The 25,725-nt window shown below is 39.8% G+C and overlaps 1 protein-coding gene across 1 annotated transcript in view; it reads left to right on the top strand.

The window, feature by feature from the left end:
* Positions 1-25,725, top strand: part of UST (uronyl 2-sulfotransferase) — a 151,898-nt gene that overhangs the window by 60,779 nt on the left and 65,394 nt on the right. The window contains exons 3-4 of the mRNA XM_039707647.1: positions 12,884-13,039; positions 19,915-19,994. Of these exons, the coding sequence (XP_039563581.1) occupies positions 12,884-13,039; positions 19,915-19,994 (236 nt within the window). The remainder of the gene's footprint in view (positions 1-12,883; positions 13,040-19,914; positions 19,995-25,725) is intronic.

The following is a 25,725-nucleotide window of genomic DNA, read 5'->3' as shown; positions in this document are numbered from 1 at the left end:
CCTTTTTATTTAGATTGGTGTTTAAGTGAAACCTTTAAGATTATGCTAGCTTGGTTTTCAGAAATACCTTTGAAACGGATGTGCATTAATAGCTGATGATGTTCACTGGATATATTTTATGTCTGAGCATTTCTGTGAATAAATGCTGGGTGTATTTTGTTCCAGTATTTAGACTAGCTATTTCCTTATCAAATCCTCCCAAGATTTTTTTTGTTCTATCCAAGATGGTGAGACTGGCCCTGGAGGACAAATAATATGAACTTTATCAGACCTACAGTTGTTCTTGATTGAAAGCTTTTCCCTGAGAACTTGGCAAGAGCATCAAGATATGTCTCTCTCTCAGTAGAGATGACACATATATTTGTGGGAGAGCTGTACACATAGCTTACAGATAAATTGCACTGCAGTAGTCTATTCTCCTTTCCTTGATGGTTTTCCCTTGGGCTGCCTGTCATGGACCCAATGTATCTTTTGGCAGCTGTTTAGGTGTCAGCAAGACACTATGCTTAGCATGTGTGACAGTGCTTCAAAGTTTTAAGTGAATACAAAAATGGATGGGGGTCAGCATCAGGTCAAAATGAATCTAAATAAGGGGCATCACAAAATAAATGTTATCTGATTTTATTGGTTTAAAGCTGGAAAGTGGATAAGTACTCTTTTCACCATTCTTTCAGCTCTTAGCTAGATACTACATGCTAATTGTTCTTGTTTTTCTTATGAGCACGACTACCGTAGCTTAATAGAATCATTTTGAAAAGACCCCTAAGATCCTTGAGTCCAGTCCTTACCTTAGCCAACACCATGTTCACCACTGTGGGAAAAGGTAGCAGAATCCTTGCATGGCCTTTGGTGTGTCATACTATACTCAGTCCTTGTCACTCTCCATTGTCAACTAGATTATTTATTCTTCTTTATTTGACTTTAAGTCTTACTAAAAGATTACTTCAGCATTGGCCCTTTTACACTGAGTTTTATGTTCATCAGCTTTATGCCAGTTTTATTTTTTCCTAGTATTTTGATAGCAGCATTAAGATAATGGCCAAGAGCTGTGTTTTTTGTGTTGTTGTTTTGTTTTGTTTTTTTTTTTAGTTTTGATTATTTATTTTTAGTGGATACTTCATGTTTAATTTGAACTAGTGTTTTAGTTCTAGCCATCCCTTCTGAGAACATAGTTTTAACCCTTCAGCCCTCTACAGTCTTAAGCAATTGATTTGTTAGGGATAAAGTGCTTGATTTAAAGCCAAACAAAGAATCAATTTAAAAAAATACAACAAACCACCAAACTCCACAATACTTAGAAGCAATCAAGATTTGTTTTCTTTTAGGTGTATGCTTACTAGGGATTTTAAGAGCATGAACAGTAGTGTGTTGTTTTTGATAAGAGTTGAAACTGTCTGTTTTGCTTGAGTTGAAAAGTGGGTGGATAATCTTTAAAGTAATCCTTCCAGGACAGGTTGGGCAAGATTTCAGTGATTTAAAAAATATTCTATTCTGCTTATAAAATAAAGAATTGAGATTATTGTGCAGTGTACAAATTTTCAGCTAGCAAAAATCGTCAGAATTTAGCAACACTAAAATAGAGTAATTTGCTATGGTATTTGCTCAGTACCTGGCTGATAAAATATGAAGAGAGAATTCACTAAGTGCCTTAACCACAAAGATCCCTTTTATAGTTTGAAGCAGTTTTAACAGTAAAACTGAGCTTTTAGGCCTAGTAGAGTCAATGAAATACTATGGTTTAAAAAACCCATAAAGCATTTCTCCACTTCCCTCTGTTTACTAGGGGCAGTGTGTTGTGGTTTAACCCAGCCAGCAACCAAGCCCTACATGGCCACTCACTCTCCTACCAGTGGGATTGGGGAGGAAATGGGAAGAATAAAAGGTAGAAAACCCATGAGCTGAGATAAAGACAGTTTAATAGGGAAATCAAAAGCCAGACACACAAGCAAAGCAAGGGATTAATTCTCTGCTTCCTGTGGGCAGGCAGGTGTTCAGCAACCTCCAGGAAAACAGGGCCCCATCACTTGTAACAGTGATTTAGGAAGACAAATCCTGTCACTCCAAACATCCTCCCTTCTTCTTCTTCCTGCTTTATGTACTGAACATGATGTCATATGGTCTGGAACATCCCTTTGGATATCCCAGTTGGGGTCAGCTATCCAGCTGTATCTCCTTCCAATTCCCAGGCACCCCAATCTACTTGCCAACAGAAAAGCACAAAAGACCTTGGCTTTGTGTAAGACCTGGTCAGCAATAACAAAAAGTCTCTATATTATAACAGAATTTCTCTATATTTGTGCTGTATTCAGCACAAATTCAAAACAGTCCCATAATAGCCACTGTAAAGAAAATTAACTCTACCCTAACTAAAACTAGCACAGAATATAAAATATTTGTAGAATAATTGGTTTATGTTCTTTTTAAACTGTGTTTTCATTCCTTCTAAATGACAGTATGACAAGGGAAGAAAAATCTGTTTTTTACAGAGGCTTTCCCCATTGTCTCTTATTCATAATTCTTTGCAGTCCTGCTGAAGCAGGTGGTGAAGGATACAGCACTGTAATAGTATGGAGATATATCCAAAGCTGGAATCAAATCTGTACTGTTAAGTGTGAATTGGATCATAAAAATATGTGAATTATAGTAGAGCACTAATTTGTTTGTTTTGTTCATTTTAATTTATTGCTCAAGAGTCGTAAGGATAAAACAATCACTTGATTCCGTGATTTATCAAAATAGAGATGATTACTTACTTTTTAATACATCTTCACTTTATAACATATCAGAAAGTTGCTGATATGGGGAGGCTGACTGATCATAAATGGAAGTACAGAGAGACTTGGGAAATTAAAGCCAGATTGCCTGTCACAAGAAGATAAATCTGTGAGGATTACTGTGCATGCTGATGTCCTGTAAAAATTTAAACAGTAGTCAGCTGGATTTTTACTAAGCCTGACATTTGTAGCCTTTAAATTTTGAAAGACTTGGACAGACAGCAGGTATGCAAGGTTTTATGACTACTACAGTAGTCTGTAGTTTTTATCTAATTTCAAAGACACTTAAAAATATTTTGCCTTTTGGTTGGTACTTTAATTGTCACGCTGTGTGTATGGTTAAAGGTGAATCTTTCTTATCTCTGGCATTAACAGAGCAGTCTACCCAATGATACCCAAAATAAAAAAATTCTACTATGACCAAATTTGCAACCTATAGGTTTTGTTCTATGTCACACACTGTAGCTAAAAAAGTACACAAGGCATAATCACCATTTCTGAAGCTGGTAAAGCTCTGTGCTTTCACTGGAATTTAGGACATAATCCATTCTGAGATGATCTTTGTTCACCTGCAGATAATCTGTGGGAACCCCAGGCAGGTGCTGTCGGGGTGACCGCCTTCCCAAGAGCGCTCCCCTCCTGCTCCAGACAGCCAGCTCCCCCAGCCCACCTTGTGCTCCGGCCTGGATGGAATAAAGGTGTGCTTGACCAGAGGATGAAGGAGAGCTCTTGACTTGAGGAATCCAACTGGGGTTATTGCAGGAACAATAGGAGGTCCTGGGAAGGTTGGGTCCAGGTGAGGTGGAGGGTAGGATGGGCTGGAAGGTCCACAACCACAGTTGAAGGGTCTCGTGATCAAGGAGCCAGAGAGAGGGTTCTGATCTCGCTCACAGAAGCACAAGGCACTGAGAGCGTGGAGCAGGGGATGGGACCAGGTATATAAACAAGGAAGAGTAGGAGGGGTTGGGACACAGATAAACCAACAGGGTTAGGGGAGAAGGGAGGAGCTGGGATGGGGTGACACAACTACAGCCATGGGGAGCAGAGAGGGGAGTGGTTCTGAACAGAGGCCAAGGGGTGAACAGGAGGTAGAGAGTTTTCTAGAACAAGGGAGGGAGTACTATTTGAATGACAAGGCTAGATTTACATAAAGGAATAGAGAACCCTGGGAAAATGTTGCAGTTTCTCACCCTGACTTGTTTCCTCCCAGGGCATTCCCACTTCCGTGCCTGACCCATGGCCTCCCACATAATCTATGCAGATTATTACACAGCACATGAATGTTTCTTAGTGATTACACTTTTAAATTTCCAGCTGTCTAGTACATTCCTTTCTTCTTTTCCTCCTTTCCATGATAGGAAGGTATTCATAAACTAGCATTGTATGTGTTATAGGTCATGGCAACTCAATCATAACCACCTTCATTATATTTTTATTAGGAAGTACTGGATTATAGTACTGAAGTCCAATTGCAGCTGGGTCTGGATGACTTAAAGCTTCAGTGGAAAAACAAAAATCTGCCATTCTGCATAGGAGTAACATAATGGAGTATCTTTTGGGTGACAAATTAATTTGATTAATCTTGCTGAGCCTTGAGACTCCATTGGGTATCACTCAGGTTTCTACCACACATCTTACATTTGTTAATGGTATCCTTAAATCCTGAACTGAAGGGATTTTCTTAACTCTGATGTTTGAAGGAAAAAAAGTTTGAAACTTGGGATGCTTGGGAGTCTTAACAAACTGGAAAAACAACCACAAAATAAGAATTCTGGTATAATTTTGAAAGCCTCGTGATTTTGAAGATGAGCTGGTAGGTCCTGCCAGTCTTCTACTCAGGCTTTAAGGAAGGTTAAAGTTTAGTTCAGGAAACTGTAAATAGGAGTGAAGTACTCTGGTAAGGGCTGTGAGCTTTAATCAGATATGAGATTGTGAATGTGCCTACATGTGGTCAAAAGTAGAATCAAAACATCAGGCAAGGAGGACAGGGCTTCATGACTGGGCTGAAGAAGTCCGTGTGAGAGTGGTGGTTTTGTGGTGATTAAGGTGAAGGAGTTCATGCAAGGTGGTTCTCGGCACAGCTCCTACAGCATCCTGATGTCCCAGGGGAGTGTGGAGGCCTTTGTGGCTGGCACTACTGGGGATTTTCAGTAGATGCAAGGAGAAGCTCCCTCTGTTAAAATGAAAGGAGTCATGCACTGGTCAGCAGGAATGAGGTTTGGTTTTCCCCCAATCAAGTCAGAATAATAATTTCAAAGTTCAGAAGATGAAATGGGAGCACTTGATGCTGGGCCTCCTCAGTTACTGACTCTGTTGTGCCATCTTCAGCACCACAAGATCCATTTGTGATTCAGGACCAGTTTGTGGTCTGTAAGGGAAAGTATTTTGGGCATTTGAGTCATTTTAATGATTTCTGCTGAGCTCTGGTTCTGCTGGAAGAGTTGGCTATCAGCATGTTGTGCTTTCTATAGGTGCTTCTTGGTGTTGTTACCTCCAGCTAAAGAGACTGTGCCATGAGCTAAATTTGAATCTGTTACCTGCAGGAGCTACAAAGGAATTCCCTTTGAATTCCTGCAAGCATGCAGAGCAAGAGCACCTCAGAGACAGCTCATTGGTAATGAGCATGTGGGTTACAGTCCAGCAGAACTGGCCTGTCTTACAGAATTAAAATCCAGTTATGGCTATAAACAACCTTTCTTTCATACTGTGATTGGCTTATGAAGTGTTTGTGCAAAGTACAAAAGACAAACACATTAGAGACTATAAAATAGAGTGTGGAGTTACTGAAAGGGAGCCTAAAGTAAAGGGCAAACTGAAAAGCAGCAGGACAGGTCCTTGGCAATGGTGAAACCAAGTTGCTGCACTAGCTGCAGCCTCATCAATAGTCAACCACAAGAGCTACCAAAGAGTTAAACCTGAATGTGAAGAAGGACAAGTGCATACAGAGGAATAAATTATTCAGTCTACCACTCACCACATTCAAATCGAATATTATTGGCTCCTAGCATGAATTTGTGAATATTGCATTGGAAGGATAGGAACAACCATAAGGTAGTGAGGTTACTTAAGAGAAGGCCAGTGCTGTGAAGTATTATAAAAAGTTTTAAAACCAGGCTTAGTTACTTAATATCTCTCATTTTGCAAGTATCCAATATAAACATGTGGGTTGGATGTGATAGGATTTACCACTTAAACAGAGAATAACTGTGCCAGTGTTCTGAGCACATCACAGAATGTACAAAACCCTGGGCTCTGAAGGAAAAACAGAAGTTTTAAACTTTACAGTTCCAAGATATATATAACATGATGCTGCTCTGGAGTTAAAATCAGTCTTGCACAAATTCTGCAGCTTAAGGGGTTTTTGATATTACATGTTAAACCTTTCAGTGGAAAATGGGGTAATTAAAGTGACAGTAAAATTCTTAACCTACCTGAACTCATGCTAGTTCTCTCAACAAATACCAGTATCATGTTCTTAAATAATTTGTCTCCTTTATCTTCTTATGAGGTAGGTGCCTACCAGAAAGATAACTTCCACAATGTGATTAACTTAAAAAGAGAAATATACTGCTTTTCATAATAAATAATGAGGGTCTTCCAGATCTTTTTCTGTTGTAATATGCATTCACTCATGTAGGTTAAAGAAGAAAAAGAGTAATAGGTTTGTTCTGCATCCCTGTGCATCTATAGTAGTGACAATACCATAATCTTTGATTCTTCTAAATTCTATCCTGAGATGTATTAAAAAAAGATGTCTCCAAGACATGAACAATTACTGTGCAGTTCTCCTTGGCACCAGGGAGACAAGATACAGCATCATATCTGATTTTGGCCCCAAAAGAGGTGAATAAGTTGCAAGCTGCAGAGGAAAGCTAGAAGAATGAAGAAGAGGTTGAAAAGCATGCTATGTTAATAAGGGCCAAAAGGAAAAGATTTTATTAGTCTAGAGGTGGTGGTTGTACCCTATCCCAAAGCAATTGTCCATTTGGTAGGGCGATTCCCTGTCACCTGCTTCATTCCTGAAAGGAGCTGGAACTGAGCTGCCATTCTTAAGTACAAGTGAGTGTTGCTGAGTGATGAAAGCCAGGAGTGCCACTCACACCTCCAGAGGCTGCCTGATATCAGTGAGTACCTGAAAGTGCTGAGTGAACAGAGCATGTGCTCTCTACCAACCTGTTTGACTTTGTATACATGTGCCAAGTTTGAATGTTGCTCTGTTGCTGTAACTTCTTTTGCCTGAAATAAACCTGGTTCTGCACTCCTTGTGGTGTGGGGCATCTTGTGCAGCAGATTGGAGGTGCAGGGGTTTTGTTCTGCTGCAGCCTGTTGTTGTAGATGAGTAAATCAGGTGTAAGGTATAGGATGAGTGAACCCAAACATGTTGACAAGCTGCATCCAAAACTTTGAACATTAGAAACTGGATCTTTGTCCTTTTCTTTGTAACTTTCTCAGGTTGTTATTGATGTTATTGTTGTTTCTATAGCTACAGTATCTTGTAATAGGACCTGATCAGAGACTTAATGGGGATACTTTACTATGCTTTGAACTCTGGTCTTTTTAGATTTGTAAGTGTGCAGTGCTTCTTCACAGGAAAATTACTGCAAGTTTTGATTTTGGCTACACAAATCTCTCTTGTGGGACACATCAGGGACCATAGGCTTTGGCACGCACTTCATAGTAATGCTCTTCTTTAGTTTTAATAAATTCGAGGACTGTCTACAACCAAGTTTCCTTTTGCTGCTGGTGCTCCGTGCTTATGTTTTCAATTTAGCTTGGTACTTAGGGATGTTGAACCATTAGAAAACACATTTTAACTTAGTCTTCCAAATATGTCATCTGTCTAACAGATGAAATGCATTGTTTGTGGTGTTGGGGGAGGAAGTCACCCTTTTTCAATTAAATTAGTTTCTTAATGAGAATGCAACAGAAGAATATTCTGTTTCTTCTTCTGCCTTACTTTCTGCTTCAGCTGTACAGCATTTAAACGCTGAAAACAAACAAATTTCATTTTTACCTTTTCTTGTGGTTTCTGGTGTATTTTCAGTGATCCATAGAGATGACCATGCTGTCTGGTCTGCTTTAGAGTTGATTAATTCAAAAAGCTTGTCTCTGTCTAGCATCATTACACTGTATAGGTGACTGTGTAACTGGAACTGTGTGGTTTAGATGGGGAGGGAGGATTCCAGCTAGTAATATATTTTGTTTACTCCCTTGTTCATTCTTCAGTCGTGTTTTCTGCTGACATAACTTTGTGTTAGCAGCTTTTCATTGTGATTATTTTAGAAGTGAGCAAGGTGATACTTGTTTGAAATGAGATTTTTGAGCAGCAATTCCTGCTGCTCAATTAATTTTGGAAGGCTGTCTCTTAGTGGCTTTTGAGTTTGTCTTTAAAGACCATGGCAGGCTTGTGAAAAACTTCAGTTAAAAAGAGCATCCAAGGTATCTAAGAAGATCTCAAAGCTGATGACTGAATTATCTGATCTATCTTCATGAAATCCACAACGTGAGAACAGATATTCTCTGGAAATCATAGAAGATGAACTAAAAATTATATGCGTGGTGGGTTACCATGCATTAAAATTCTGGAACAAGTTGTGTAAGAAATTCTTCAGGCAGCATGGAAGGATGTGCCTTCTAACATGCCATATATAATTTTTGGGGACACTGGAGAAAGAAGGGAGACACTGGAGAGAAATGGGCTTCTGAATCCTCTCAGGTTTGTAGTTACCTTATGAGTATCAGCCTCCTCTCATGAGTCAAAGGAGCCATTCCTTTCACCAATTAAGCCATTTTTTAAGTTCTTACAATTCTGTTTTAGTTGGACAGGAACAGAAAATGAAGCGGCTGGACTGGGAAGGTGCAAGGCTGTATAAAGATAGGCTAGCAAACGCTTCATTGTTTCCACAATCTTATCAGTACTTTCTGTGTTGGCCTTATTCACCTGATAAACACGGAGCACTGCCTGACCACAGGTTAGTGTCTGTTCAGAAAGGAGAAGCCAGTTCTGGCATCTGCTTCTGGCCCCACTTGTGTGTAGGGACACGGGTCACTTACTTGCAGAAGGTGTGAATAAAGTATCCAGTGTTCTGCTTCCTGAAATGAGTCAGAGACTGACACCTGGGCAGCTTGTACCAGCATTGGGAGATTTTTGGCAAATGGGCAAAATTGTGCTGGATTTGTAAAAGTGGAATGATATAGGCCTATGAGTGAATCCCTACATCGTTGACACTACAAGCAATTATACAGCCTAATTTTTTTAATGGTGCAAAGATTTAACAGTAGACAAAGCCCCCACTGAAGATGAAAGCCTGGGGTTTTATCAGGTTATCTGTTGAATGGCACCCTTTCTGAGACTGGCAGACCTCTCTGCAGAGGTACTTGACAGTCATTTTCTGTAATGCAAGTTCATTTGGGACTAAACTTGCTTTTTCTTCTTGGTTCTTCTTTAACTATGAAACAAAAGAAAAAACCTGTTTGAACTGACAAGTAAATTGTCATAAAATTTTCCAAACTCTTGGAGAGAGCTGTTGTAATTATACTGTGAGTTTTACTTTTTTATGGCTGTAAGTGCTAATTTGTGTAACTCCAAAGTGAATTATATGTTTGAATGGTTTGTATTACCTCTGGGCTTTGATGCAGTGCTCAATAAACTCACTCCGCAATTATTTTGCAGTTGTGTATATTGTTACATGAATATCAAGTTGACAGAGCATCATCTCAGCAGTTAGTCAGTCTACATGATACCTACTCTTAGGAAGTAAGTAACAACAAAATGTAATCCAATGAGCATTTTATAAATGTCCAACTGCTGTTTTTCACTTTGTTTCTGCTAATGCAATAGGAGCTTTCTTCCCAAGTGCCTTCTCTGCCACCATCTCTTGTATTGTCTGTCTTGTGAGTATCATGAGGGGGAAAGGAAAGTTCCTCTCTGGAGAAGTTTTCCATTTCTTGCATTTTTAGTTTTGCCTGATGTTCCAAACTCATGTTTTTGGAAGTCGTATTTCTTCTCCTCAAATAACTTAAGCATTTTCTAAATTTATTTATTTATTCTAAATAAAACAGATTTGCAGCATCCCTAGGGAAGGGGTCACATTAAACAAATACTTGCTTGTACACCAAAAGCCTGTGTACTGCATGGCTTTGTGCACTGGACTCCCCCTTTGGGGCATCTGGTGTGATAAGTGCCATGGTGACGCAAACGGAGGAAACGTGAGCAGCGTTTCAGGAGTACATCCCAAAAGCCAACCACGCTCAGCAGTGCTGCAAGGGAAGTTTTGGTTACCACTCGTGATTGTTCTTCTGAAGTGAGCTTTGAGCTGCAGCGCTTATCTTGAATCTTGTCTGATTAGACCTAAGTGCATTCACTGTGTACTGAAACAAGGCATTGATACATTGGTCTCCTTTAAGCTAAACAAGTGTCTGGAAATAATAGCCCTTTATTTCAGGTTCCTTCATCTGCAGTGAGTATTTGCTATGTGTCTTTTTGGGGTTACCATGGTCTGTGTGCAAAACAGAATTGTGCTACCTAGGAAGGTGAGTTTCAGAAACAACTGTGAGAACTGGCCAAATTTGGTAACTACTGTCATTTTTCCAAGCTGAAAAAATTGTTTGCACTTAAAATAGAGAATTTACAAAGGCCTCCTTTAATTTTATCTAGTTTTTAAAGAATTACTTTTATAAGATTCACCCAAAGTTACTGGATAATCCTGTCAAGAATTTAATTAGAACTTGAATGTAATCTGTAGGCAGTAAAATTGTACTTGACTGAAGTACCAATAAAGAAAAAAGTTTACTTATTATCTTGCCTAGTCCAAACTGCTAGGAAAATCAAAGCAGTTAATAATTATGAAGGATTTAAAAATATTTCCGTAACACTATGAACTCTCATATTTCATCTAATTTCTGGGATGCTGTGCATACATGCAGTGTATGTGCTCTTTCTCCTGCCCTGACACTTGTCAGCATCTACTTATCGTGTCTCTTGAAGGCTTTCACTTACTTACACAACAAAGTATTCCAAAAGCATATGTCTAAGCAGAGGAGTAATTCCCAATCCACAGGTTGCAGTGATGTGTGGATGATGCTGCAGGACTGTGACAAGTAGTGATGCTAGTGTTTGTTATGCAAAGAAATGAACCAAAAAGGGGACAATCCAGAATAGGGCTCATGTTCTCTTTCATTATGGTGTGATATCAGCATAGTAAAATGTGCTCAAATGTTATCCTTTCAGACACCATTAACAGTAGTTTTGGGAAAGGTTAGCTACAGCTGTAGCACAGGGATGCTAAATTCATCACCTTTAGTGTTCTCTAATAATTGAGACTGAGATTTTGCATTTCATAGGAAGCAAGGCTTCTGAAGGAAAGATTGATATAGAAATATGGGGACTATGTTTCTCATAGAAAACCCTACAGAAATGTTACAAAATAGTAAGCTAAGTGCCCTGTGTGGGGTTTGTATGGGCCTTGAGAGGCCTTTCTTTGCTTGCTGAACCAGCAGATGCAACATCCTACAACTTGGAAAGCTCAACTGAGACCATGATCACCCAACACTTACTCCTTCCCAGGGTAATTTGGGGAAAAATGACCTCCACATTTATGTTGCAGTGCAGGATATCCTAAACATATCAACATTGCAACCAGTAAGAGCAGCAATGTTCATTTGGTCATGAAATGTAACATTGAGAGCAAAGTGCCAGTAGGATCCTGTTAAATGTAAGGGAATACAGATTTTTTTCCTTTTTTTTTTTCCTTTCTATTTGGCAGTTGTCTTTGAAAGTAGTCTGAAGGGTTGCCTGACAAATCATTTTGCTTCCCTGATGAAGATCTATTAGCAGTTCAAATGTAGTGAAGATGTACTCTGCACTGAAAAGTGCCATATGCCTCATCTGACTGCTTTTATTTTAGAATTCCTTCTGCTGGAAGAACATGATTGCATCAACAGCAGGAGTAGCTGTATGTTGAGACAGGCTGACACTTTGGCCATGCCTTGTACTGAACACAGGTTGCCTGGAGCCCAGGTGCAGCCCCTATGTCAGGAAACATTTTGTGTCATTGTCTTAATAGAAAAATGATCTTTCCTTAAGTGCTGTGTATGCACCACTGTGGGTGAAACTGTGAGCTCCTGACTCTGTTGGCCAACTTAAAGGCTTGGAAACAGCTTCCCCTGGGCCTATATCATCACATGCTGCTATATGCTGTACAGCAAATACTTGTCTAGTGCAGTAGTGTGACTCCAGAAAGCCTTTTGCTGAAACAATAACCCACAGACATCATGCAGGAACAAAATAAGGCTGCACCTGACATACTGTGGGACACTGAGTTACTTTTCGCTTGTTCTGGTTTCCTGGGGAGGAGAGCAGGGTGCAAGAGTTAGTTTGGGCTGGACACCATTCTCACTGGCCAGGTTGGATGATGCTGTTCTATTTTGATATTTAGTGAACATTACCTGTAGACCAGAGGTGATCAGACTGTGCCAGTTGGCCTCAGGCCCCCTGTGCCCCTGTGTTGATTATTCTGCATGTAGATCCTTGACCAGTGGCATGATTTGTTCTCTGAGTCTGTTCAAAAGATTCATGTTTATATTTGAAATTAAAAGGGTTGATTAATTTTAGCTCTGTGCAACTGGTTGTTATTTGGTTCCTTTTGTTTCTTTTTAAGCTGAAGTTTTGCAATCCAAGCATTCATTCCTCCTGCATTATGTCAGCTTGACTTCAAGTTGCCAAACTGTAGTACAAATTCACTCTTTAAATTCTTTTTATTGGAGATAGTCAAGTAAAGAGATTTCCATTGAGATTACAAGCAGTAAGATCAAGATCATTACCAACATAATAATAATAGTAATTACCAACATAGTGTTTCTGGAGTAGTTGCCAATCTGTTACATTTAACTGTGTCTCAAGGAGGAAATCTCCCCTTGCCACCTCCCTAAGCCATGCTGTTTCTCTTCTGAAGAGCTGCTACCTTGCTGGGGGAAGTGAATGCTTCTGACCTGGGGCCTAGAAATGCTCCTCTATGTGTCTGCTGGCTTAAGGTAAAAACATCTAATTCAGAGGTAGACAGAAACAAAATACAAATGTACTGACTCCATTTTTTTCAATCTTTGTTTAGGTACTTCCTTTCCCCAGTCAGGTGGTCTACAACAGAGTTGGAAAGTGTGGAAGTCGAACTGTAGTTTTGCTTTTAAGAATTTTATCAGAGAAACATGGATTCAACCTGGTTACATCTGACATACATAACAAAACAAGACTGACCAAAAATGAGCAGGTAAGTTACTCCTGCTTGTCTTAGATCCTGTTTTCTTATTACGTGTATGAAACTGAAAAACAAAGGCATATGCTAGCGTATAATCCTATTGAAAAGATGTATTGCTACTTTGTTCCGAGTAATCATGCGGAATTCATCCTTCTCTAAGTGACTTCACTTAATAAGAGAAATGGGTGGCAGAGCCAAGAACAACATGATGTGGCAGCTAACCAGAAAGACTAACTTCCAGTGAGACAGCTCTTGAATTTAGTCAGCATAGCAGCTAGACTACCAACAAGGCAAGAAAGGTTAGTACAGTGCAGTTAAGTGCTATCAGATCTGGGACATGTATCCATGTATCTGCAGCCATTTATCCTGTAACCAGAACAACTTATTCAGACCTAGCTTGGGTCTTAAACAGAGTGGGAGTAAATAATAACCAAAAAAGCCCTTTTTGATAACTTAATTCACTTCTACTGATCAGTTGCTTCAAAAAGTTGTTTCCCAGGGCCATGCTAACCCACGTTTCTATAATATGACATGTCCATGATCCTATCTCAGCTTCTTGCTTATCTGTCTTTTTCATGTTTATTGCCAACCCTCACTGAGGGAAGTAGAAATACCACATGAAACCTCTTTACGCAGACACCCTTTTTCATGTTCCCTTAAAGCTGTAGAAGGATTACTTTTGCAGCTTTGTTTCTATGACAGATCCAGTTATTTAAATTTTCTTCTCTTCAGGGTGCACATGTACCCACTGTAAGTATCACTTCTGTGAGTAGATTGATACAAGCAGTGCAGGAAAACCTCAGACTCGGAGTGCACGTCTGTAGTCGGATGCTGCACACGTTGCCCACTGCTGCTATTTTGAGCTGCTGAGCAGGTAAAAGCTGCAATTGCTGCCTGTGTCACTTCTAGAAATAGCAGCCTGCAAACCACAAAAGGATGTGTGCAATGATCAAAATATGGATGTGGGCCTGCCAGTGACATTGTGCTGTGATTGGGGGTCATTTATTTGCATCCTGTTCATGAGCAAAAGTTTGTTACTTTAGATGCAGCAGTTCATTCCAAATGAAAATTCAGGAGCTGATACTGCTCCTGCAGGTCTCTCTTTCCTCCCCTTCAAGGTGTCCATGGGGTCCCACCACTGCTGGCTGACCTAACACTCCATAAGTTCAGCCAGAGGTGGGGTCCAGCTGGGCAGGGCTGCCATGCCAGCCCAAATACGGCTGCTGTTCATGGTTGGATGTGGGACACCAGTGACAGGCTGTGGAGGGGGACAGTGTCCCCTCAGTGCCCCTGCTTGTGGCCAAGGAAATGCCTGCTCTGTGTCTGCTGCAGCATGCCTGTGTATATCCTACCAGCAGCACCATGCAGCCTGGCAAGGTTGCAATATGGTCCTATCAGAAAGGGGATGCTACAGAGCCTGTCTGCTTAGGTTTTCTGCTGGGATATGGGATTTCTGTGGGTAGGATTGCTTGGGTTTTGTTTGTATCTTTCATCAATTTTCATTGCTGATTGAGGGACATACCATAAATCCCAAAAGTCTTTCAGGTGCTAGTAATCCCGAGCTTTCACCATTATCAGCTTCTTCCTTTCAGTTCTGTTCTGTCTTTGGTTGGTGGATTTTTCCTTTGCTGAAACATAATACAAGGTCACTTCTTCACAGTTTTCTGTGCTTTAGTCCAGCATGTGGAGGTTCCAGAAAGGCCCAGACTTACTTTTGATGCAACCAATAACACTGACAAGTAATTATCTGCATTACTTTCTGCACTCCCTAAGTGGTTAATTTACTAAACGGCAAATGTGCTGGAAGTATTGCTACAGAGCTGATGATTTACTCTGTAGATTTCTCTGCATTATTTGAGTCTCTTTATTTTTATTTATGGTTTATTTCCATAGTTACAATAGGCTCATAATTTATTGAGCAGTTTTGCTGAAAAGTGCCTTTGATCACCAGAGAACATGCTTGGAGACAGTAACTATTCTGTTGTTCAGGGCATTTTTAGTTGTCCTCTCAATTTTTGAGAGCAGAATATGAAAAAATAAATTATGTTTTCCACCTTTAATGTGGTGTAACAGGAGGAAGTTAAGGCAATGAATGATCTCAGGCTCCAGGCATTGGAACAAGAAAAAAGAGAGCTGGGCTGGGCTGTAGGCTTCTAGCATGAGCATGGACTTCTCACTTGAGATGATATGTCTCTCTTCCTTCTGTCATTTCTGTGTCCTGTGTTTGGTTAAAGCCCTGATCCAGCCAAGACTTTACTGTAAATATTTAGCTTATGCAGTCTGCTGTTGTTAAATAAAGTTAAGCATGTAGGTGTTTTTAATGACTGTGGGGATTGCACATAATTGGAATCCATATTCTCATTGCCTTTTCCAGTCTGCTTCCTACGAAGAAATTTTCCCAAATTATGTGTGTCTGCCAGCAATTAGAAGTGCAGCCTTTGAACATCTGTGGGCATAAGGGAGTGAGTTCTGGAAACAGATGTATTAATATATGGCTTGCCATTTGCTATAATATTTTCAAGTAAATTAAATACAGGAAATAACACATAATATTAACCTAATTGATGTGGCTTTAAAATGCCACTCAAACTGTTACAAAATGAAGTCTTCCCCTGCTCTGACTTTGTCCTCCACTACCTTTTTATTACATTCAGGGAAGTAAGAATGAGTATGCTTATAGGTATAGAAATGCAAGTCACATACAAGAGTAATTGGTAGTTTATCCTCAAATTGTTTCCTTCTACCACCCATCATTATGGCTGTGCAGCCAACTTTATATGTAATTCCAGTTCAACGCACTAAAAATCCATGACTAAATTTTCTTAAATGCTTTTAAAGACAGAAAATTGGTCATACCAGCTTGGGGAGGTGAAGAAATTCTTGAAACCATTCCAAGCTTTTGAGAGCTGAAAATGAAGATCTAGTCTCATTCCTGGGAGTTGTGAGTTGTTTATGGAAATGAGTACAGAGATGAAAGTGATATACCAAAATTCTTGTAGGTACTTGTGCCTCCTGAGCCCTACATGCCTTCAGTAGAGAGTGAAAGCAGTGGAAGAACGTAAAGAGCTCACAGGGAAGCGATACAGAGGGGTTTTTTGTCTTTTTTGTGTCAGTACTAGTGGAGACCATAGTGTTATACAGCGGACCACGCTGGGAAATCCCAGTTGCCTCACCATTTTTATACATTTTGACCTCAAATTTTCACACTGAAATACAGCATCTTAAAAAAAAAGTAACATTTTGGCTGTTGTTTGGGTGGGATTGTTACCTTTTGTTCCCAGTAGAATTTACTTACTGAAAACCTCAAAAAAAGTGGGGCTTCCCTGAGTGGTTAGCACAGGGACTGGACTAGCCATCTCCAGAAGAGAAAGGTGACTTGTCTCGAAGGCCAGAGTTGATTTTTCATGCAGGAACAATGCTGAGGCTAGAGAAAATCCATCCTCATCCAGCCCTCCTGGAGTCACTTCACGGTGCCATCTGCTGGAGTGTTATCTGCAATGCAGCACCGGCCCATTGCAGGTTAATTTCAAGAGTAAATCTTATAGAAAAAAACGTACAAAGAAAAATCTAACAACCAAAACCAATCAACTAAACTTATTCTTCTGAGAGACACTGGTGATTTTTCTCTTTGTTGTGTTTTTTTTTCTTTTCTTTAACATAATTTTAGGAGGAGGGAGGGATTACTATGTCTTTCTGAGCAATGCATTTGGGTTGTTAGCCTGAAAGCAGTTCAAGACAGCATGGTGAGAGAGGGAGAGGCCCATGGGAAATATGGCCACAATTTGCATGTGGCCCTGAGCCATTACAGTTATTTATTTTTTCCCTCCTGACATCTGTGTGTCATTTCAGTTAAGCCTTACTTACCCTTTTGGCAGGGTTTTTAGAAGAATGGATTTTACTTGTTGTTCTTATGCACATTGTATCTTTATCCACATCTGCTTACAAGTCCAGTTGATCATTAACTGTCTAAATATGAAGGTACTCTAAGTCAAAACAAAATTCTGTTTCTGCTTTGGAGCAAGCTGTTGTCTTAGCTCAAGGGACTGAGTTTGGTAGCAAGAGATCAAAAAAAAAGCCAGGAGCCAGATGCTGTCTTGCTCTGTGTGCATCCTTCCAGCCTCCCTTTGCTCCTGAGGCCGAAGTGCTTGTGCTTGTCCAGCAGCAGGTTCATGTGACACTGACATCAGGTGAAATGGAGTGAGAAATGTGGCAGTGCTGTGATGTGAATCTGCTTCCTGATAGTAAATTGGTGCCAGCCCTGGGGACAGCTGGGAGCCAAGGGAAGCTCATCTGGTGCTTTGCAACACTCACATACACCCCCAGCTAAGTTTATCTAGCAGTAGTCTACTAGAGCTGCCTGTGTTTTTAGATTTAGTGAGATTACTTTGTATGGGTTATAGTATCTTTATATCTCCATATTCATACTCTAATAAGGCTTTTTTCATTAATGCCAAGAAGGAATTACAGTGATGACCATAGGGGCTTGAACAGAGTTTTTATACCAAATCAGTAACTTCCTTCTGCAGTCTTCGTTCCTTCATACAGATAGAGCAACAGAAGTAAAATGCAAAATATAACATCAGGCTTTATACAGTTCTGAGAATTTCACTTCTCCTGTAACTTGTCTCAGTGAAAAAAAAAAAACAAACAACAAAACAAACAAACAAAACCAAAACAACAACAACAAAAAAACCCCAATAAACAAAAAAAATCTGTAGCAGGTTGACTATCACAGAATCCAATTGAGACATCTAATACACAGGCTACAAGGTCTTCTATTGTTTGATTCTGCAAGGTGAAGGAAGAATATAATAATATAATTTTTTGGCAGAGTGAGTTACCAGTTCTAAAGAAATATCAACATATTGGTTTGCTAGGAAAGCCTTTGTCTCTTCAGAGCATGAAGTAGGAATACTCAGTTCCTTTGTGTTAAGTATTGCAAAGCTTCCTGGGCTTTCTAATTCTGATCTGGACAAGCTTTGCTCTTCAGGTTTATCAATTTCTTGCCCAATGCGTTTATATTGTACTGAAGAAGCTGTGGAAAGACCAGTTTATGCTTGAATCAAGCAGTCCAGACTCCATATAGGACTAGCTAAGGAAGGGATTCTATTCGCTTCCTGACTATTTCTTTAAATTCCTTGTGTTAATTTTTTTTTTTAATTGCACACGTTCTCTCCATATTCTCTTGTTGCTCTTTTCCCTTTATATTGTCTTTCTTTTGGTGATCTCATCTTACATTCAATTTCTTTGGGTTTTCAGCCTTTTTTAAATGTAACATACCTTGCTCTACTTTCTCAAACATAATATGTTGTGAGGTATAAGTTCTCTACCTAATATACCTTGATGTACTCAAACTAGTTGGACAGGAAAAGGTCCATCCTGAGAAGATGGACAAGCTGAACTGTTTCAGTGGTCATAGTGTATGTGTGTATATATTGTTGAAGACAGAGGGAAAGTAAGGAAAGTGGATAAGTGTGTGCACTTCTTTCTGGCAGTTAAATGGCTGTAGCTTATGTTGGCTGAAAGAAGAAGGCAGGGTATGTGCACAGGGAAAAAGTGGAGGATGCAAGATGGATAAGAAGCAGTAAGGTGTGACACAAATTACAAAAACCATGGCTAAATGTCAGTCCATTGAAACTGGACGTTAAAAGGGGAACAATTTGGCAACTGCTGCCTCTTAAATGTGGTTTGGTATTTGCTATGGCATGGGCAGAATTTTTTACCATGCTCTTTTTGCTGCTAGTAACTCCACACATGCCAGTTACTTTGTTTTGACCACACAGCAGGCTGGACTCTCATGTTTTTGCTTATTTTATCTGTGTCAACTATAACATTCAAGTTCTAAGAAATACATTTTTTAATTACTGTCTCCTCACATAGATTAATATGATTCAAATCAGAACATCTAGTTCACAGACTAACCTCTTTTTTTATCCAGTGTATTAATTGTTTTCTACTACCCAGTTTGAAAAATCAATAAACCTGTCATTTCAAGTGTATTTCTGTTCAGTGTCCATAACATAGCCTGCATTTGAACACAGTACAGAAAATTGGAAATTAAGTCTTAGGAAATTAATAAGAAGGAAGGAAAATTAATTGAAACATTGACTCTCTTGCATGATGCTTCCCTAGATACTTCCAGTTTCCTCTAAATCATAGCTAGAGTTCAGCTTACACAAAATAGATTATCATATCTGTAGTGTTGTTTACATTATTCTAGCTTAATGTTCTGGAAACTTGAATTATTTAGTTTTTTGGGGTTTTTTTTCTTTTTAATTTAATGTTATGTGAATGGGCCTGAACTAGAATTTAGTATCATCTCTAAAAATGCCCATTCAGTTTGTACTCCTAATTTGTTGTAATATGAAAAGAAATTGCAAGTCCTGATTTCTATATTAAAACAAGAAGATCAGTTGGTGTCTTGGATGTGTTGGCAGTGTTTATTTTTACACAGAAATGACCATTGCTTCATCTCCTGCTTTCTGTTACAGTTTCAGACATTTTGCATTTTTGGCATTGGGGTGAATGCAGTTAGTATCTTCAGAGGGCAGATGCTGTTTAGAAGGCTCTTGTAGATTTGGAAAGAGTTTAGATTTTTCCTTTAGTTTATGCCTTTGTTTAAACTGATACCCGCTTTTGGAAGTATTTTGGAAGTACATAAGCTCTATGGTAGCAGAATGGTGTCTGCAGCTCAACCTTTCTTGCTTGGACATAAAATATTCATCATGCTATCTTGATGACAATGTTTGGGAGGGATAGTGGGGAATGAGGTCCTGAGCAATTCAGGCTTGAAAATTATATCATCATCTGTTGTTTGAAAGTTTTATGTTTGTCTCAAATTGTGCGTTGATGTAACGTGGAAAATTTGATTTGTTCATTCTTTTTAGATGGAATTGATTAAAAACATAAGCACTGCTGAGCAGCCCTATTTATTTACTAGACATGTTCATTTCCTCAACTTTTCAAGGTAAGGCATTTTTTGGTCAAAAATATTTTTCAATGATTTTTATTAATTGTAATACATAAAATATTTTCCCTCTTTTACTCATAAACAATACAATGCGCTTCTTTTCCTTCCTTCTGGCACTAGAATTCACATTCCAAAGTTGTTGGTTTTTCCCCCCACGCTCACTTTTCTGTAGCATGACTATGTACCATAAGTTTGTAAAAAGCCAGGATGCTATTATATGCTTTTGCCTCTTGAGATGATTGTGATTTACAATGTTTCCAGTCAACATGCAAGAGATGGTAACTTAGGTCTTTGAACTGTGCACTTGTGTTTTAAAAGTGGCAGAACACTTCAGTTAGTGTTTCATCTGTGTACAGCCAGACACTAAAAGGAGATGTAAAACTGCACTGAGTTCATTAATTTTGTGCCTGGAATGACTCTCCACCAATATAACCAATTTAATTTTGTTCTGGCAAAATAGCCCCCATTCCACAGGCTATGGAAGTATTTTTAAACCATGCAAACAGATTACACTCTGTATCATGGGAGTGCTGTTTCTTCTGGCAGATATTTAAAAGTATGCAGCAAGACTCTAGAGACTTTTATAGCACGGAATGTGAAGAAGATTGAATTTGGATGAAACTTCTAAGGAATTTTTGGAAGGACTTGAATAAGTGATGCCAGTTAGCTTTTAGCCAGGATGCAGAGGTTAAAGCTGACTGCAGATGGTTGTTGCCCAGGCTGTACATTTAGTCTGGAAATTATATTCAGGAACCATGCTATCTGTGCCACCAGATTGGATTCCTTGCATTTAGATTTTTTTAAATTCTGTAGAATTATGATTGTACTGGAGATCTTTGCCAAAGCTTTCCTAAATACACAGCATGGTACATTTTGTTTGCATGGTTAAATGAATGCATGGCTTCTGTAGACAGTGTAGTAAGAAATTAGAAAATTTGGGGCAGGGTGTGTTTATTTTTGTTATCTTTGAAAATAAAATATTTTGAGCAATTTGCAATTCACTTGATATAGAACGTAACTATGGGCATGATTTTTTATATTGAAACAAGAGGAGTTAAACAAAATTTTAATCTTCTGTATTCTCTTCTAATTCCTTGAGAGTTCCATTTCTAATGTATTACCATTAAAAAAAAAATCATTAGGGCTTCACACTTTTGGTAAATTATCTTTTTCCTCTTCCAAACTGCAAGATCAAAAGAGTAGCCACATGTGAGGGTCAAAGGGATGTTCCCTGATTAGACTGATTTTACTGACATGGTACTCAACACTAGATCTGAGAGAAAAAGGTCAACAGTCTTAACCTCTTGCTCCTCCCATTTTGTGTACCTATGCTATATCCTTGCCACTAAGGTATCACATTTCTTCTGTAGTGTATACATGATGTATCTACAACATATTTACCTTTTCCTTACAATACAAATCTGCAAAACTACAAACCAGTTACATAAGATGTATAAAATTATTTGTAGTTGCTCTTTTGGCTCTTTGCAGACCTGAAAACATACCTTTTGTTTTATTGACAGTATCCTTGGTTTAACTAGCAGGTGTGAAGTAGTGAAAAAGCTGATGAGTCTTCTAAATCAGACAGCATTGAATTGCAGCAACATTTCATACTAGTGTTCAGCTTTCTTAGTGTTTTCTGATAAATTAAACATTTTTAGTTTCAAAATTTATTAGCAGTGTTATACTTAACAGTAAAGTAGCATGTTTTATATTTTCTTGGTTATTTGATTCTAGGGTGGTTTATTTTTTAAACTGATTTCATTAGTAAATTAATTGTCAAATATTGCATTTACAGAAATTTCAGGATGTGGTTTAAACACACATTATAAATATTACAATATTATGAAAGTGTTCTAGTTTTTCTTGATTTCTTTTAAACTGTTTCTTTATAGAAACCTTCCTACCTGTAGTGGTTAGCTGGACTCAGATTGTCTGTGGAATACTTTTCTTCCAATTTCCCCCATCTTTTCTGCCAGCTCAACATAAAAGTCGTACAAAACTCCTCAGACTAAAAGAATGGGGCTGAGAATATTGATGTGGAGTTTTCTGGGTGACAGCTGAAGACCTCAGACAATAGCTTGACATGAGCAGCCAGCAGAGTGGGGAGCAGGACAGATGCACAGGGATGGGTAGGAGACAACAGCTGACTCCTGACTGCAGGTTTAGAGCAGGTCTAGATCCATTAAAGGCTCAAAGATGAGCTTGAAGATTGAAGAACCCTCTTTTGGTGAAACTTCATGCTCCCTTCCAGGAAAAGGCATGAGGCTTTCTACATGCCATTGCAGCAGAACCATTACTGGAATCTGTGAATTTTTGCAGGAGCAGCCTTTTTGGACATCAGTCCAGTGACTCACTTCTCTTGTTTGGCATTTTATACCTTTGAAACCAAGTTTTTGTTCACAGGAAGGGATAAGAAACAACTTTTTCTCCTTCCTGCTGCATATATTGAGCTGGCAGCCAGGTAGGAGCTAGAAGGCATGTTACTTTGCTGCTCTTTTGTTTGGTCACGTTTGGACCAAAAGAAGTGTCTTCTGCTTGCCTTGCACCTCCTCTGCTTGAGTGTTTCCAATATGTGTAGGGTTTGCATTAAGCCATTTAGAGCATATCACCAAGGTACTAGAGATGCAGAGAAAATATAAGCAGAGTCATGAAAAATGTGAATCTGATTTGGTTTGGCTTAAAATAGAGATGTAGAGTCATTTAGGGTAGAAAAGATCCTTAAGATGATCAAGTCTAATTGTTAACACAGCACTGCCAAATCTGCCACTAAGCCATGTCCCTGAGTGCCACATCTACATTTAAGCACCTCCAGGGATGTGGACTCAATCACTCCCCCAGACAGCCTGTCCTAATGCCTGACAACCTTTTCCATGAAAAAAAATTTCTGAATATCCAATCTAAACCTCCCCAGCACAACTTGAGGCTGTTTCCTCTTGCCTGGTCACTTGTTACTTGGGAGAAGAGATCAATCCCCACCTGGCTACAAACCTCCTTTCAGATAGTTGTAGAGAGAGTACGATTTTCCATTAACCTCCTTTTTTCCAGGTTGAAGAACCCCAGCTCTCTCAGCTATTTCTCATATGACTTACTGTCCAGACCCTTCACCAGCTCTGTTGTGCTTCTCTGGACACACTCCAGCACCTCAGTGTCCTTCTTGTAGTGAGAGGCCCAAAACTGAAGTGAGGTGTAGCCTCACCTGTGCTGAATAGAGGGGAAGATCACAGCCCTTGTCCAGCTGGCCACACTGTTGCTGATACAGGCCAGGATGCCACTGGCCTTGGCCACCTGGGCACACACTGCCTCATGTTTGGGTGCTGCTGACCAGCACCCCCAAGTCCTTTTCTACCAAGCAGCTTGCCAGCCACTCTGCCCCAGCCTGTAATGCTGCTTGGAGTTGTTGTGACACAGGTACAGGACCCAGCACCAGGCCTTGTTGAGCCTTATACAATTCCCCATCAATCCAGCCTGCCCGGAGACCTCTGCAGTACCTTCCTACCCTCCAGCAGATCAACTCTCCTGTCCAACTTGGTGTTGTCTAAGGGTGCACTTGATCCCCTCATCCAGATCGTTATTAAAGCTGTTAAACAGATGCTGTTAAACAGAACTGGCCCCATGCCAGCACCAGGCCTTGTTGAGCCTTATACAATTCCCCATCAATCCAGCCTGCCCGGAGACCTCTGCAGTACCTTCCTACCCTCCAGCAGATCAACTCTCCTGCCCAACTTGGTGTTGTCTAAGGGTGCACTTGATCCCCTCATCCAGATCGTTATTAAAGCTGTTAAACAGAACTGGCCCCATATGAGCCCTGGGGATCACCACCTGTGACTGGCTGCCAGCTGGATGTAGCTGTCCAGTTTTTCACCCAGCCAACTCTGCACCCATTCAAGCCATGAACAGCCAGTTTGTCTGGGAGAATGCTGGAGGAAGCTGTCACAGGCTTTACTGAAGGCCAGGCAGACAACATCCACGGCCTTGCCCTCATCCATTGTGCAGGTTGCCTTGTCATAGGAGTAGGTCAGGTTGGCTAAGCAGGACCTGCCTTTCACAAACCTAGGATGGCTGGACCTGGTCCCCTGGCTGTTGTGCATGTGCCCTGTGATGGCACACAGGATCATCTGTTCTACAACCTTCCCTGGCCCTGGTGTCAGTCAGGCTCACTGGCCTGTGCTTCCCTGGAGTCTCCTTCCAGCCCTTCTTGTAGATGGGCCTCACATTTGCTAACTTCCAATAACAGGGACGTTCCCACTTATCCAGTACTGTTGGTGAGTGATGGAAAGTGGCTCAGGGAGCACTTCTGCTATCTCCTTCTGTACCCTTAGGTGGATCCCATCTGGCCCAATTGACCTGTGTGTAGCTGCTCACTGATAATTTCCTCTTGAATTGAGGATTTCTTTCTACTCCCTGTATCTGTCTTACAACTTGGAGCAGGGTACCCCAAAAATAACTAGTGTTTTATTAAAGCCTAGGGCAAAGAAGGCATTAAATACCTTAGTCTTTTCCTTATCCTTGTTGGTGCTTCTCAGACAACTTGGAGCAGGGTACCCCAAAAATAACTAGTGTTTTATTAAAGCCTATGACAAAGAAGGCATTAAATACCTTAGCCTTTCCTTATCCTTGTTGGTGCTTCTCATCTTCCCAAACAGTAGTAAAACAATAAACTTGTTGGTTTTTTTTAACATTGCTGATGTGAATAGCAGCAATGACATATCAGTTGAATTTTCTGCCGTTGTGTCCTGTACCCACTTATAAACCTGTCAGCACTCTCTGATTATTCAGGAAAGCATTTACTTATGATTGTTTCCAAGTGAAAACCAAAAAAGGCTATATCTTCTTTCCAGAGTAAATCTCCCGTGGAAGTGAGCTAAGCCTTTAGTGATGAGTTTGAGTACATGCATGTTTCTGAAGCCCCATTAGTTTTGCTGAACAAAGTTCTAAAACCTTGAAAATCTCATCCTGACCTGAAAGCTTGCCAAGGCCATTTCCCCCTCATTCTTGAACAGTTTTTTAAAAGTGCTTGTTGGTTCAGCTGAATAAATGAATCCCCCTTTACTGCACCTTCATCTTCTGATTCAGCACTATGAGAAGTACTATCTTTTCTCAACGCAAAGTAGTACAGAGGAAGACAAAAAGATAAATATTGAAAGGAGACATGAAAGCAAAAATTATTTCCAGCTTCAAACAGAAGATAAACTGTCTTGTTTTTCTTTGATGTTAGTGAATTTCTACATAGCCCTTGTCACAGAGAAAGCTTTTATTCAAAGTGTTTTGCAGCTTCTGTTCCCAGTCTATCCAGAGCAGCGATGGTTAGCTTCAGATGACCCTGTGCTTCTGGAGGGTGGCTACTTCACCCAGTTCATTTCAAGACTGTTTCTTTTGTAGAAAGTGGTGCTGGTGTTTTGAGGGTTTGGGGATTTTTGTCTTTTTCTGATTTGAAGTTTATGTACTAATGTTGCTGGGAAAAACATCCAAAGTGCTAATCAGGAGCAAATATTAAATAACATCTCTAAGCAGGTAAAGATTTATTTGTCAATGTATTTGCTGAGATTCCATGGAGTACAGTGTTGGAGTGCAGAAGCTGTGAAGAAGCAGAATAACCTTCAGAGAGATAAAAAACTAATTCAGAATACCTGCAATTTGTTCACTGTGCATTACCATAAGTGCCTGTTGTCATCTACTTAGTCCAGGAAAAAATTAATCAGGAGGAAGTTTCAAATTTGTGGAAAAG

The sequence above is a fragment of the Passer montanus genome, unplaced genomic scaffold (genome assembly GCF_014805655.1).
Source record: "Passer montanus isolate IOZ18808 unplaced genomic scaffold, ASM1480565v1 scaffold2, whole genome shotgun sequence".
In the NCBI taxonomy this organism is placed as follows: domain Eukaryota; kingdom Metazoa; phylum Chordata; class Aves; order Passeriformes; family Passeridae; genus Passer; species Passer montanus.
The sequence above is the reverse complement of the archived record's forward strand: the minus strand, read 5'-3'. Positions and strand labels throughout refer to the sequence as shown.